The sequence below is a fragment of the Puma concolor genome, chromosome E1, assembly GCF_028749965.1.
Source record: "Puma concolor isolate L17-30 chromosome E1, mPumCon1.1.hap2, whole genome shotgun sequence".
NCBI lineage: Eukaryota > Metazoa > Chordata > Mammalia > Carnivora > Felidae > Puma > Puma concolor.
The window spans coordinates 36,038,581-36,052,636 of record NC_141680.1 but is presented as its reverse complement, the minus strand read 5'-3'; the positions used below and the strand labels follow the sequence as shown (position 1 = coordinate 36,052,636).

At 42.3% G+C, this 14,056-nt stretch overlaps 1 protein-coding gene across 2 annotated transcripts in view; it reads left to right on the top strand.

The window, feature by feature from the left end:
- Nucleotides 1-11,347, top strand: part of UTP18 (UTP18 small subunit processome component) — a 42,407-nt gene extending 31,060 nt beyond the window's left edge. Inside the window, exons 11-14 of one of the 2 annotated variants that reach the window (XM_025917062.2) lie at nucleotides 3,319-3,493; nucleotides 8,415-8,557; nucleotides 10,139-10,177; nucleotides 11,195-11,347. In XM_025917062.2, coding sequence (XP_025772847.1) covers nucleotides 3,319-3,493; nucleotides 8,415-8,557; nucleotides 10,139-10,163 — 343 coding nt within the window. In that variant the 3' untranslated portion in view covers nucleotides 10,164-10,177; nucleotides 11,195-11,347. The remainder of the gene's footprint in view (nucleotides 1-3,318; nucleotides 3,494-8,414; nucleotides 8,558-10,138; nucleotides 10,178-11,194) is intronic. The other variant, XM_086686944.1, reaches the window with a different exon arrangement.
- The last annotated feature ends 2,709 nt before the right edge of the window (nucleotides 11,348-14,056 follow it).

Here is a 14,056-nt window from a genome sequence, read left to right as displayed (position 1 = left end):
TGTGTTCAACCTGTTTGCTTTAAGTTCTGTAGGACATCCTTGGCTAAGGTGTCCCCCTAGTTGTGACCATTAAACTGTTTCCAGACATTGCCAAATGTCCCCCCAGGGGCAGAACTGTTCCTGGTTGATAACTACTGTTCTACCTTACGATATCTTCTTGTTCATAATATTAATTTATTTGTGGCCCCTGTGTGCCCTTTCTATATGTCTTTTTTTTTTCTTTAATATTTATTTAGTTTTAAGAGAGAGAGCAGGGGAGAAGCAGAGAGAGAGAGAGAGAGAGAGGGACAGAGGATCCGAAGCGGGCTCTGTGCTGACGGCAGAGAACCTGACGTGGGGCTCGAACTCATGAACCTTGAGACCATGACCTGAGCCGAAGTCAGACGCCTAACCGACTGAGCCACCCAGGCGCCTCTCTGTGTCTTTTAGCTTTGACACCAACTACCACTACCACGACCACCATCCCAGTCCTAATTCATAAGACAAACATTGATCTGGCTAATTGCCACCATTCCTGTTTGTGGAGATTTTTGTGGGCCAGGACTCTGTGGTTGCTGATCTGCTAATGGGTTTACTGTCCCTGATTCAGGAACTTGCTTCTGCTATGGTTGTGTGTGACTTGCCAGTCAGCTATGGTTGTGGGTGGAAGGATAATTATCAGGTCTGTTTCTTTAGTTACGAGTTCGGGGGTAAGCTCGTAAGCATGCTTATTTCTCTGTTTGTTCCTGTTCTCCTCCTTATCTGTGATACCTTGTTGTTCTGTTCTGTTTTGTTTTTTCACTTCATGTCTGCCTTCCCCAGCCTAAGTCCTTTGTCTTCCACAAAACTTCATTTGGCTGCAGCTTCACCTCATGCTGATTTTTCCTTTCTTCGAGGTTCTGGGTCACATATAGAGCTTAGTGTGCTGTGTTATATCCTCTTGTATTTCTGGCTATTTTATGCACATATATTTTTTTCTGGGATAAATTCCTTTTGATATTCTGTATTCCTGTATTGCATACTGTTGGACACACAGTTCTCATTCAGTAAATACCACCCACTCTCAGTGGCATATTAGAAATAGTTATGGTCTTTGAGCAGAAATACCACTATAAGTAAGTTTCCATACATCAAAATGGTTAACGTGTGCCAGTTTTGTTCCATCAATTTAAGCAATAGTCAAATAAGAATGAATAGGCATTGTATAAGGAGCCTCTGATGTTCATGATGGTAAGATTTGATCTAAAGTTGATATTTAGAAGAGAGCCGTATGGATTCTAACTTTTTGTCCTTAATTAAGGTGGATTTAGCTGTAAATTAGTCTTCAGCAAGATAAGAGATTTGGTGTAAAATAAGTACAGTGAATAGACATTTTGATCCCAGTCAAAAATACAAATGAGAAGAGGAAATTTGTCTTAGTTTGGGTTGCCATTGTAAAGACCCCCATAGACTAGGTAGCAGAAATTTATTTCTTCTATTCCTGGGGACGGGGAGTCTAAGGTCAGGGTACCACTGTCACTGGGTTCTGGTGAAGACCCTGTCCCAGGTTGCAGATTGTCGACTTCTTGTTGTGTCCTCGCATGGAAAGAGGGAGAGAGCCTCTGGGGTCTCTTTTATGAGGGCTCTGATCCCATTCATGAGGGCTTCACCGACATGCCCTAATTGCCTCCCTCAGGCCCCACCTCCTAATAAAATAAAGTTTCATCATAGGAATTTTGGTGGGGCACAAATATTCAGTCCATAACAAAATTAAATCAAGGATGTATGTGGTGTCTCTTGAGTGGTTAGTATGGACTACACGCGGTTAGCTCTACCGAAAGCGTTCTTAGGATCAAGTGAGAAAATGTGTATGTAAGGAATTTGAAGACTCGAAAGCACTACCATACTGTTTGTGTGGTTGGCTGTCGTTTCAGGCTACAGAAAGTGTGTGAACTGAATTGGTCTTGTTCATGCATCGTATCTGGTTCAGTGTAGGCAGTCGGGTGCACGTCTGGTAGGAATGAGAACACGCTTCGTGGAATGCGTGTGTGTCACTCTTGTGACTTAATGTGTCACTCTTGTGATTTAATGCATCTTTTGAGTTTGTGTTGCATTTGCTGATAAAGTTTGAATTAAGTATCTACGTATTGCAAGTCCTTTATCCTTGTTCCTTATAAGTGGTGCCCATAGCAGGAGGTAGTCTGAACACTGAGGTCAAAACTTTTCCTGAAAGTTCTTGTCTCGGAGTGCCTCGGTGGCTCAGTTGGTCAAGTGTCCAGCTCTTGATTTCGGCTCAGGTCATGATGTTACAGTTCATGAGTTTGAGCCCTGAGTCAGGCTCTGCGCTGACAGTACGGAGCATGCTTGGGATTCTCTCTCCCCCTCTCTCTGCCCCTGCCCGGCTCTTGTTCTCTCTCACGCTTGCTCTCCAAAGCAAATAAATAAACTTTTTAAAAAAAGTCTTAAAAAAAAAAGTTCTTGTCTGTGAAATGATTCTGTTAATGGTAAGGTTGTCAGGATTTACTTTTTTTATAAATTTTTTTTTTTTAACATTTATTTATTTTTGAGAGACAGAGGCAGAGCATGATCAGGGGAGGGGGAGAGAGAGAGAGAGAGAGATACAGATTCTGAAGCAGGCTCCAGGCTCTGAGCTGTTTGTTAGCACAGAGCCCGACACGAGGCTCAAATTCACCAACTGCAAGATCATGACCTGAGCCGAAGTTGGACGCTCAACAGACTGAGCCACCCAGGCACCCCGTCAGGATTTACTTTTTATGAGTATTGGGTGTAATTTGTTGCTGGTAAATATTTCTGTAAACTCAGAGTGCACATATTCCCGGGAGAGTAGAACGAAGAGACCTGCTGTTACAGCTGCTACTCGGCCGTTTTGACGGTTCCCACAAATATGATAGAAGGAAAAAGAAGAGGCGCTCTAAATAGGGGAAGGACAGCTCTCAGGCACACTTTTGCATGTTAGGTTGGCCATACACAAGGTGGGAGTGGCAGGCTTGGTCTCTCTTGTTCACCTCTGCACTTAATTCTGGTGCCTGGCCTAAAGGTGACGTTCAGTGAGTATTTATTAAAGGAATGAATAATGGAGAGTCTGTGCTTTCTTGGGTTTTCTAGCTCGTAGTTGAAAAGCTGTCAGACTTAACAAGAGTTTAGGAAGACTGCAGTAGAACCGGTAGAATGTGTCTTGTTTTTGCCTGGGATGTACTCTTCAGCCCTGGTCCCTTTGTAACACAAGACCATACGATTCCTGCAAAAACCAGTTTGTGTGGTTCAATCTGTATTGATTTAGGTTGTGAAAGCCCTTCTGCTTGTTTCTTTAATCTGTTGTATTCCCTTTTCTCTTTGCAGTTCTAATTGTGGAGTGGTAAACATATACAATCAAGATTCTTGTCTCCAAGAAACAAACCCAAAGCCGATAAAAGCTATAATGAACTTGGTTACAGGCGTTACTTCTCTGACCTTCAATCCTACTACAGAAATCTTGGCAGTTGCTTCAGAAGAAATGAAAGAAGCAGTCAGATTGGTAATATGTCTTTACCTTTAAAAACATTATTGATAATCTTAAAATGTAAGTTGAAGGCATGGAAGGATGGGAGGAAAGGGGAGTGTTGGGTTATTTTAAAAAGAGTAGCTTCTTTTGATGTAGACATTACTAGTATTGTGGCTTTTGAGTGTGGTTGTAGAAATGATGCACAGTAGCCACCAAATTTGTACTAAGGAACATGTTTAAGGCAAATTCTTCATGTTTCTACAGTTTTCTTTCCTTATCTCTGCTTTTTAAAGCGTGATTTTCTTAGATTTTGAAAATAAACTGAGCTTGAAAATAAATTATGTAAAAAGATTGCAATTTAAAGGGCTCAGTACTACTTGTGAATATGCCTCTGTGCCAGGAGTCCCCAGGACCTTCTCCAGGTTTGGTGATTTACTAGGACTCCCAGAACTCCATATATGGTCTTATTCACAGTGAAGAGTTATTACGGGGAAAGGATACACAGCGAAACCAGCCAAGGGAAGGGTGCATGGGGCAGTCTGGAGGAATCCAGGCACAGACTTCCAAGAGTCCTCTCTTAGTGGAGTCACACACGACATGTTTAATTCCTCCGACAAGTTGTGACCACATGTGTTTGGTGTTTTCTTCCGGGAAGTCCTTCATTAGGGACTTCGTGCCCAAGGATTTTATTGCTGGTTGATCACGTAGCTACACTCTGCCTAGCATGTACCCAGATTCTAGGCTCCCAGAAGGAAAGACAGGTGTTGAGCAGAAACCGCATTATACAAATGCTTGAGGCCTGGTGAGCCATCCTTATCATTTAGGGAAAATGTCACATCAGTGTAGGGAAACTGTTTACCAGTCAAGTTCCCAGACATGATCTAAGAGCCGTCCGTGCGAGCATGCCTTCCTGAGGATAGCAGCCTCGGGTCTGTGTTAACTCTTTTCTGCCCCACCTCAGAGCCCATTTTAAATGTCATCGCGTCTCTGTGAAGTTTCCTACTCTTCAGGCAGAACCAGTTTCTTTATTCATTTCACAGTTATTTGCTCTAGGCCCCAGGTAGACAGATGGCACAGAGCTTTGAATGGCAGCACTGGCTTGTGTTGTTACGTGTATGCTATCGCATTATAAGCACTTTACAGAAACTATTATTTTTACCTTGTTGACTTAGCAAAGCTTCGACCAAGTGTAATAGCGTATAGTTTCCAAAGATTTATAAAGACTTCTCACAAAAATGTTGAGCCAAATAACAGTCCTCAGAGGATTAACTCCCCCAAAGTCAGCAGCTAGTAAAGGGCAGAACTGTACTTCTGGATTCTCCGTTCTTCGTAGAACTTTCGTGGTTTTCCATCTGAAATCCTCTGACCCCTAGAATGTGTGCAGAACTTGAGATGGCAAGTGGGGCAAGGAGGAGGCCAAGCTCTGCCTGTATCACATAGAGCAGCTCTGCTCTGATCTGTTCTGTGTATTGGCATTCTGCATAAGATTTTCTTGGAAGGAAGAAAGGATTCTGTTGGAAAAGAGTGAAAAAATACAGCACTGTGTTTTATTGCCTCTGTGTCGAATGAATTGTTTGATAAATGAGAAGGTTCTAATTCAAGTCAGCTTTAAAATCCCCACTCCTCTAATGGGAGTGGTGGACTAGCACACATTAACCTTTTATCATTTTAATGGTAGTAAATTGTTTTTAGAAAACCATGGGATCTATCTCCTGTTGACATAATATATTCTGCAAGACGCCTAGTAGTTAGTTCTGCCTAGTTTGCTTCAGTGATCATGGCAACATTTATGGTTCTTTACTGTGGCAAAATCACACAAGGAATTCATTAGTAACAGCCAAATCCCATTTTTTAAATGGTAGTCAACCATAATATCTAATGGAAAGTAGCCAGGCATAGCAGCTTCAGAATGCCTCGGTGGAACAGCGTTAGTATCATTAAATGCAGTCTCTTATAGTGATCCAAACAGTTCTGTTATCCCAGCACAAAGCAGTGAATATAAATCTAAGCCATTGCACCAGTAAGAGACACAGAAGTTAAATTGTTATTGCATCTACAATCTTTGATGTAGTAGAAAGTTGTGGAACTGGTTATCCATTAAATTAAGGATGAGTGAGCTTTTCACTTGTTGAATTTTGTTACCGGGGCCCTTAAATGTGATGACAGAAATAGTGTTGGAGGTAAAGGGAACTTTCTGAGGTAAAGAGGTTGGGTTTTTATGGGCTTTTTCTTCATTAACAGTTCACCTATAGTTTTGGATACAAGGGCCATAAAGAGAGGGTAGAACACAGCTGACGTCTAAGCATGTGGGTGGGAGCCATTGGTCTGAGAAGAAAGTGCTAATGCAGTGAGAGAGTCTACTGGGGGACCTCACAGATACATACATGTGAGTCTCTTAGGAGACTGTTGTAAACGTGGTTTTGCTCCTGAGAATCAAGTCAATACAAGAGATAAAATATAAAAATACATTGTTGACAGGTTGGTGTTTGTCCTCCATTGGAAAAACACACGGTCCTCTTGTGTGAAGTCATGGCCACTGTATACGGTTGTGTAGGCTTTTTGTTGCCTGAGGGCACCGCATCTAAGGCGACACCGTTTACATCTTAAACTTTATTAAGAGTGTGTGTTTACCATAGTATTTCTGGCACTCTCTTCTCTTTATTTAGCTACAAAAATTAACAGCTCCCGTCTGGTGGAAATGAGCTTTAAAAAATTGATATGTGTCTTGTGCCCCAAATTTTGCCCCACAGTGAGCTCCCTGTTTGTAATAACGAGTTGACTTAAGTATGAAGTTACATTGAATCCAAATTAGGAGACTGTTTTTTCCAATTCAGGTTAGAAAATAAAAAGCATGATTTAATATAATTATCTTTAAGAAGTCATTCAAATACAATGGAATACTACCTGGCAATGAGAAGGAATGAAATCATGCCATTTGCAGCAATGTGGATGGAACTGGAGGGTATTCTGCTGAGTGAAATAAGTCAGTCAGAGAAAAACAGATATCCTGTGTTTTCACTCATATGTGGATCTTGAGAAACTTAACAGAAGATCATGGGGGAAGGGAAGGGGAAAAAATAGTTACAAACAGAGAGGGAGGGAGGCAAACCGTAAGAGACTCTTAAATACAGAGAACAAACTGAGGGTTGATGGGGATGGGGGGAGAGCAGAAAGCGGGTGATGGGCACTGAGGAGGGCACTTGTTGGGATGAGCGCTGGCTGTTGTATGTAAGCCAATTTGACAATGAATTATATTTAAAAAAAAGTCATTGAAGTAGAAAGGTTGGTTCTGGTGTATTTTATTTTGGAAGAGTCACAAAATACTTCAAAGTCCTGCCAGCAAAGTTAATGAGCAAGTGTCTGGAGCACGGTTTAAAAGTACCAGGTGACACATAGGATGGAGACCAAAGTTAGGTATAGGACAGTTCTGTTCTTGGCGCTCATAGGAAGTAGTTACTTCCTGATTTGCTCCTGTGATGCCTTGGATCACCTGATCAAAGTTGGTGCGTGCCTAGAGGATGCAAACTTACAGTGGCCTAAGCAAAATGCAATTGAGAAGCCAGACCACTTTTCAAAAATGCATGTAATTTCCACATTTCCAAACTAAGACTAAAAAGATTTTGCAATGTTCATATTGTGGCTCCTCTCCTAAAATAACTAGTCTGCTTTAAGTTGTTGTTGTTCTTTTTAAATATATTTTTCAAGGAACCTGTATAAAGAGTGGTGTTTAAGAAGTTTGCAAGTTCGGATCAAGTCTGCCAGCGTCTTAGCTTTAATGGGTCAAGACCACTTCTCATTAGCACTAATGCCTGTGCATTGATGCCGTGCTGTGCAGGCAGAACCTGGTTCCTGGGAAAGTTGAGAATAATTGAAATTGCTTGGAGATCCACAGTAAGCTTTATTTTCTTGACAAAATGGTCAATAGGTATATACCAGAAGGAATAGGGCCTAATAAGTGACTCCCTGAAACCTGTTCCACAGACAGATGTGTATATCACTGGGTTTTACCTGGGGCTCGTCTACGAAATCACCTTGTTTGGACGGTTTAAAGCCTCATTTAAAAGTGTGGAGGATGACAGACTGCCAAAGGGAAATAGCTGAGTGAGGGCTCTCCACACATACTGGGACACTAAGGTCCTCTATTTGTTGGAAGAGCTGGAGAATCTTTGAAAGTGAGAGTTGTTAAAATCCTAGTGTACTTTGGGTAACTGCTTCCATGCTGGGGTTTTATTTACCCACAAATCGAGTGAGGACTGGTTGCATCGATCTTGGACTTGGCTTATTTTCCCCAACAGTGGAGTCTCTTGGAGAAAGAGACAGTGCCCCTCCTCATGTTTAGGCCTGGTGGTGAGCGTTTCATCTCTCTTTAAATCAGAACACAGTTTTCACTTGACAAACCAGGTTTCCATGATTTTGTCTTCCTTGAGAGGAGATTGAAAAAGACAGAGAATATATCATAAAGCAGAAAAGTAAAGTATGGAAAGGAGATTATATGATACTGGAAGAGTTCGTATGACTTTGCTGGGCTTCAGTTATATAAAATCAGACTCTTTGTAACATTTAAAGTATCTGTTCCCTGTGACCAAATTTGAGTATTGTTTACTGTGGTCATTAAGTTAGAGCATTATTGAGTACTGCTATTGACTTTTTATTTTAGTGTATTCATTTATTTAGTCAGCAAACATTGGAATCTGGCAGGCGCCATGCTAGATGGTGCATTAGAAGCATCAAAGAAATGCTTTCTTCTCTTCCCTCCCTTCCCTCTAGGTTAATAGCACATTGAAAACCAAATTTTAATTTCAGAACACTCTGCTCCATTATGAGAGTTGTACATCATGTGTACTACAATCAAAATGAACTTTTTGTTCCAGCAAACAGGTAGAATGAAGACTAAAATTTAAGAAAGAAGAGTTTGTAGTTGTTGTGATTTAAAGCTTCATATTATTTCCTACAGGTGCACCTTCCTTCCTGTACGGTATTTTCAAACTTCCCCGTCATTAAAAAGAAGACAGTCTCTCTTGTTCATACCATGGATTTTTCTCCCAGAAGTGGGTACTTTGCCTTGGGGAACGAAAAAGGCAAAGCCCTGATATATAGGTGGGTGTTATTTATGTTTAAACGTCAGAAATAGCCATAACGTTCTTTTGAAAGTATGAAGAGATACCCTTGTTACATTCCCAGTTCTACAGTTAACACGCAGTGTCTTAATCAACTACAATGATAAATTATTAATTGTAGAGTGTTTAGCCTGACTGTCCTCTTCATTATCTAACAAAATGCATTTCTCTACCATAAAATGTGACTAGAAGAAAAGTTCACCTGAGGATTTATTTATTAATTAAAAATAACTTTATTTATTTATTTGGCAGTAGTCAAGGAAGAGTAGCCACTTTAGTTTTTAATTTTTTTTTTAAGCGTATTTATTTATTTTGAGAGAGAGCACAAGCAGGGGACGGGCACAGAGGATCCCAAGCAGACTCCACGCTGTCAGCACAGAGCCTGATGAGACTGAAACTCCCCAGCCGTGAGATCATGACCTGAGCCGAAATCAAAAGTTAGTTGCTTAACCGATTGAGCCACCCAGGCACCCCCAGCGTAGCCACTTTAATAATATTGCGGCTTTCTTGGTGCCTTATGTCTAGATGGACCTTTGTTGATTTGTTAATTCACTACCTACTTCACTTGATATAAGTGATATTTTTTTTTTTTTGGAAAAGGTGCTGCTTTCTCTGTAGCTGTGAGCTGTAAATAAGAATGTCAGCCACAGAGATGTCTAAAAGTTACATTCTGTCCAGGTTCTTTTCTGCACTCAACACACTTGGTTATAAGGCGGGAACAAATAAAATCTAACTGCACAGTTGCTAGAGATGCAGGTGACAAGGTGGCTCTTCTGGGGTTGCTGACAAGCTGGAAGCTAGTGCCTTCCGTCACAGCCCCCTGTCCCTTCTCCCTTGTGTTGGCGAATGTGTGTAGGACCCTGTGTTTATGTTTGTATGCTTTAGGGAAGGCCTGCTTTCACAGACCTGGAATCTGGTTTGAAGAAGAGGAGAAATGTAAATCAGTTTTAAGGAGATAGTTGTGAAGAGAGGTTATGGCAAAGAGTAATGGGGTCTCAAGTTCTGTTCAGAAAGGAAGATGGTTACACATTCCATCATTCCACCATTGGAATGGTTGGTACATTCCATCATTCTCACTTGCTTGCAGTCATTTTTGGGGTGATTGTTTCAGTTTGGGTTTTCAAGAATGCTGATTCCTACTGCACTTACAAATTCTCTCCCAAAACTTTGGTTTATCTAATTGAATTTTCTTTTCTGAAGTTTAAGCACCGGAGGCCATTCACATTTTATCCAGAGCATTGCTGAGTGGGGAGACTGTTTCTAGCAAGTGTGTGGGACTGACAACCTTTGTGTTGGGTGTGGCTGGTCAGGTATTTCAGAGACTCCAATTCGATGCTTTGGAGCAAGCTTGATGCTTTTAGTAAAACCTGAGGTAGTAGCTTTAGGATCCTTCAGAATGTCACATTGAGGAGTCTTAACCTAGCTGCCTGTTGAGAATGATTATGAATATATTTTTTACCCCCCAAAAATGCTTCTTCAGTGCCATTCTGTGATCTGATTGACCATACTGTGGGTAATCACAAAGGTGTTTGTTTAGATGATTTGTCTTTTACTTTTTCAGGTTGCACCATTATTCAGACTTCTAAAGAGATTATATGAAGTAAGAAAATCCTTTTTTATTGATTCTTCAGGTTTTTTTTTTTTTAATTTTTTTTTTTTTTCAACGTTTATTTATTTTTGGGACAGAGAGAGACAGAGCATGAACGGGGGAGGGGCAGAGAGAGAGGGAGACACAGAATTGGAAACAGGCTCCAGGCTCCGAGCCATCAGCCCAGAGCCTGACGCGGGGCTGGAACTCACGGACCGCGAGATCGTGACCTGGCTGAAGTCGGACGCTTAACCGACTGCGCCACCCAGGCGCCCCTATTCTTCAGGTTTTAAGGTTACACCCGTTGCTGTCAGTTGGCAGAGGGACCACATGGGCTGACCTTTGTTTCCTTGCCCCAGGGTTGCTGTATCTTTAGATAGGGGAGCGGGATGGAAGTAGATCAGGAGCAGCGCAGTTGGACCTGAACCTTCCCTGGGAATTTTTATCCCAAATCACAACAGTCTGGTTCTCTCTTTCTGAGGTCAGATCTCTAATATACTGTTCAGTAGTGGTCATCAAAATTGTTATTACTGAACATTTAATCCACAAAGGCTAGACGTAATAGTGAGAGATGACGATCTTCACATATAATTCTAGCTTCCATGAGCTCACACCCTCTTATTTTGTATGTGTTTCTTGAGAAATTAAAAGGGGCGTGCCCTATGGCTAGTTGGTGGAAGCTTGTCACAGAGCTAGTTAGTGGCTGGTCATTAGTTTTGCTGCCTAGTATTTAAAACAGTAAGACGTGCTTCCCTTTCCATGGCTTGATCTTTGATGTGGAAATATAGTAGTTCTGAGGTTGAGCTTTGCAGTTGGCCTGTTCCTCACAATTGACTAAGTTGGTCTTCTCTGAGATTCTTCCATGTTGAGGAGACTGTGGGAGTGCATAACGCTTTAATGTTGAGCAAAACATCAGCCAAGAGGGGAAAGCAGTCTAGGTTTCCTGCCTGCCCAAACTGTATAGCCAGCACATGTTTGTTGATGACCAGCAGTTATAAATCAAATGTATAATTTCTTCTGTTTTCTCAGATCCAGTTGAGCCGGAAGAGAAGCCGTCTTGATCTTCCCAGAAACTTTCTGAATGTGTGATAATACATGGCTAATGATTTACTGAGCCAGCTGTATTATTTAAGTTAACAGAAATGTCTTAATAAACACATAGCAACTTTTGTTTGAAAACAAGTGTAAGTTGTTCTTCCCTTCCTACCTACACACAAGCACACTGACTTGGATGCATTTCTTTTCAGACCACACAGAGATTGGAAACACCTGTCTGCAGCCAGAAATAACACAGACACTCTATTTCACAGTTTACCCTACTTAAGATTTCCCCCTTTCCCAGCATAGAGCTCTCCATGCTAAGCGAGGTTCTGATGAGCGATGGAGGTCAGTTGGCTTGAGATGAGAGCAGTGAGGGCTCATGGGATTAATTTTAAACTTGCAAGTTTTCTTGGAAAGGTGATAATGGAAATGAGATTTTCCTGGGCTTGGTACTTCAAGTGGTTGTTATTGTTATTTGCGGGAGAGGGTCACATAAGAGCCTGGTACTTGTGTCCTACTAATTAGCCACTCCATTCCCTGGAAGTATTTTTTGTCTGTCTATTCAAAAACATTTTTTGGTTTATTTATTTATTTTGAAAGAGAGTGTTTGGGGGGAGAGGCAGAGAGAGGGAGAGAGAGAATCTTAAGCAGGCTCTGCACTGTCAGCACAGAGCCCGATGTGGGCCTTGATCCCACAAACTGCAAGATCATGACCTAAACCGAAATCAAGAGTTGGACCCTTAACCAGCTGAGCCACCCAGGCACCCCCTCTCATGTCAATTTAAATGTTTCATTTAATTTAGGTTCCAGGGTCGACAGTTGGTTGCATAATTCAGTTGTGGCATAACCTTGCTTTAAACCAGTCCCTACGTTTCTTAGGGAAAGCAGACACTAGACCATGTATCTAAGGAGGATTCGTTATGAGAAGTATCAAGTAGGTCTGAGAGCCCTCACCCCACCTCCTTGCGGACACCTGGGAGAGTCAGGTTAGAGGAGGAAGTTCTCCCAGTGATGAAAAATGGCTCTGACTCTGCCCAAAGAATTAATAGATCCCACTTAACTCTAGTCCAGCCAACAGCTCAGTGAAGGGCATCTTCAATGTCTTCAAGGTCCCGCCAGGTCTGCTGGCGATGACCTAGAGCAGCTCGATAGATAACTGTGTTCACGTATGCCGGCGTCTTTCTGAAAACGCCTTTTATTAAGATGGGCTGTTGCTGTGTAATTGTAGAGGCCCTTTCCTGCCCTCCCCCACCGCAACTGCTTCCATAGTAAAAATGCTGGAGTCCAGTCCTGAAACCGGTTGGCTTGTCAGGGTTGATTCTCTCCTGAAGTGCTAGAGGGCAGCATTGGGCCGTGAGTAATCAAAGGCAAGGCTCTTGACAGCCGTTTACCATCTCTCTTAGCTACTTCATTGTTTAGCTCCGATACGGATACCGAGCCTTATATGTGCTTATTTTGGATACGATTTTCAGTTCCTAAGAGTGTAAAGATTTTCAGGAATTTACCATTCTAGAGAAAATGATGGAAGTAGGAGTTGAAATTTTAACTACTTCTTAACACCTCTAGATCATTTTTATACTCTGCTAGAGACAGAGGAAAGAACTCTCTGTTCTAATCTCCAAGATAGACAAATGTGCATTTGTTCTACAGACAGAAATGCTACCAAACCTGTGTCTTGTCTTTTAATGTTTATATCCCCTCGATGGGAGTTGGGGATTTGAGTCAGGCTCTCATTGCTTCTCATAGCAAGTGCCAAGTGAACTCCTCGAGGAGGGGAGAGCCACAGCCATGATCTCACTTACACAGTTCTTTATTGGCACTTGCTGTGATAGTGTGAATGTGGCTTATCTCTGTTCCGGGCGGGGGATGTCGTGGGCTGTGAGGTGATAGTTTGCCATCCAGAGCCTCATGGGACATAGGTTTACCCACAGTGACGACTTGTTGAAATCTGGTGCGCCTGCTCATTTCTCCCCTATCCCCACTAATAGGGAAGTAAAGAATTACTAGCCTATCGAAATTCTTCCTGTTGTTTGAACCAACTACAGGTGAGAAGTCTTACGGGCATGTGTGTGTCTCCGGTGAGGACTTGGAGATCTTCATAAGTCTGCACAGAATGAAGTGACCTGCTTGTGACCAGCATTTCTGGACTTTAGCTAAGGGGTGGGGTTGGGGGGCAGGATGAAAGCAAGCAAATGCCCACGGAAGGCAGTGCTTGCCCACTCTTGCGGTCAGCTAGCTCTTAGGCCTTCTTGGCATCCTGTTGACATGCATCTCCAAGCTCATCTCAAAGAAAAGTCGTGTGAGACGCGAGCATGGTCTCTTCTGTTACTCTAAGGAGGAAATGGGGACTGGGGCAAGAGGTGTGGGGGAAAGGTAGAATGTGGGGTGGGAACAGCATTTCTGAGCCCCTGGCCCTGTACTTTCACCGACGTCTGTATGTACATGTAATCTCACAAAACTCTCCTGGTTCCTTTGCGAGGAAAGGAATACTTTCTTTTTACAGGAAAATAAATCGAGGGTCAGAGAGGTTGAACGTGCCAGTCCCTAACACTGTCATCCTCACAGTGACCACTGATCCTCAAGGCTGGGTGTGCACACTCTTTAACAGTAGACAGCTCATTAGACGGAAGGAATAGTACTCCTGTGCCGTGCATAAAGTATTTGTGCTACATATCATGTAGATGATTTATAAACAAATAGGCTTACGTGGGGGTATGTGCTCAAAGATTTTCTACGAAAGGGCCACTGGTTTGGAGACCCGGCCTCCTGCCACACCAAACTTGACACATCCCAAACTGCACAGGTTGCCACACCCTCCCCTCCATTCTTCCCAAGCTTGGCTTTGTATTC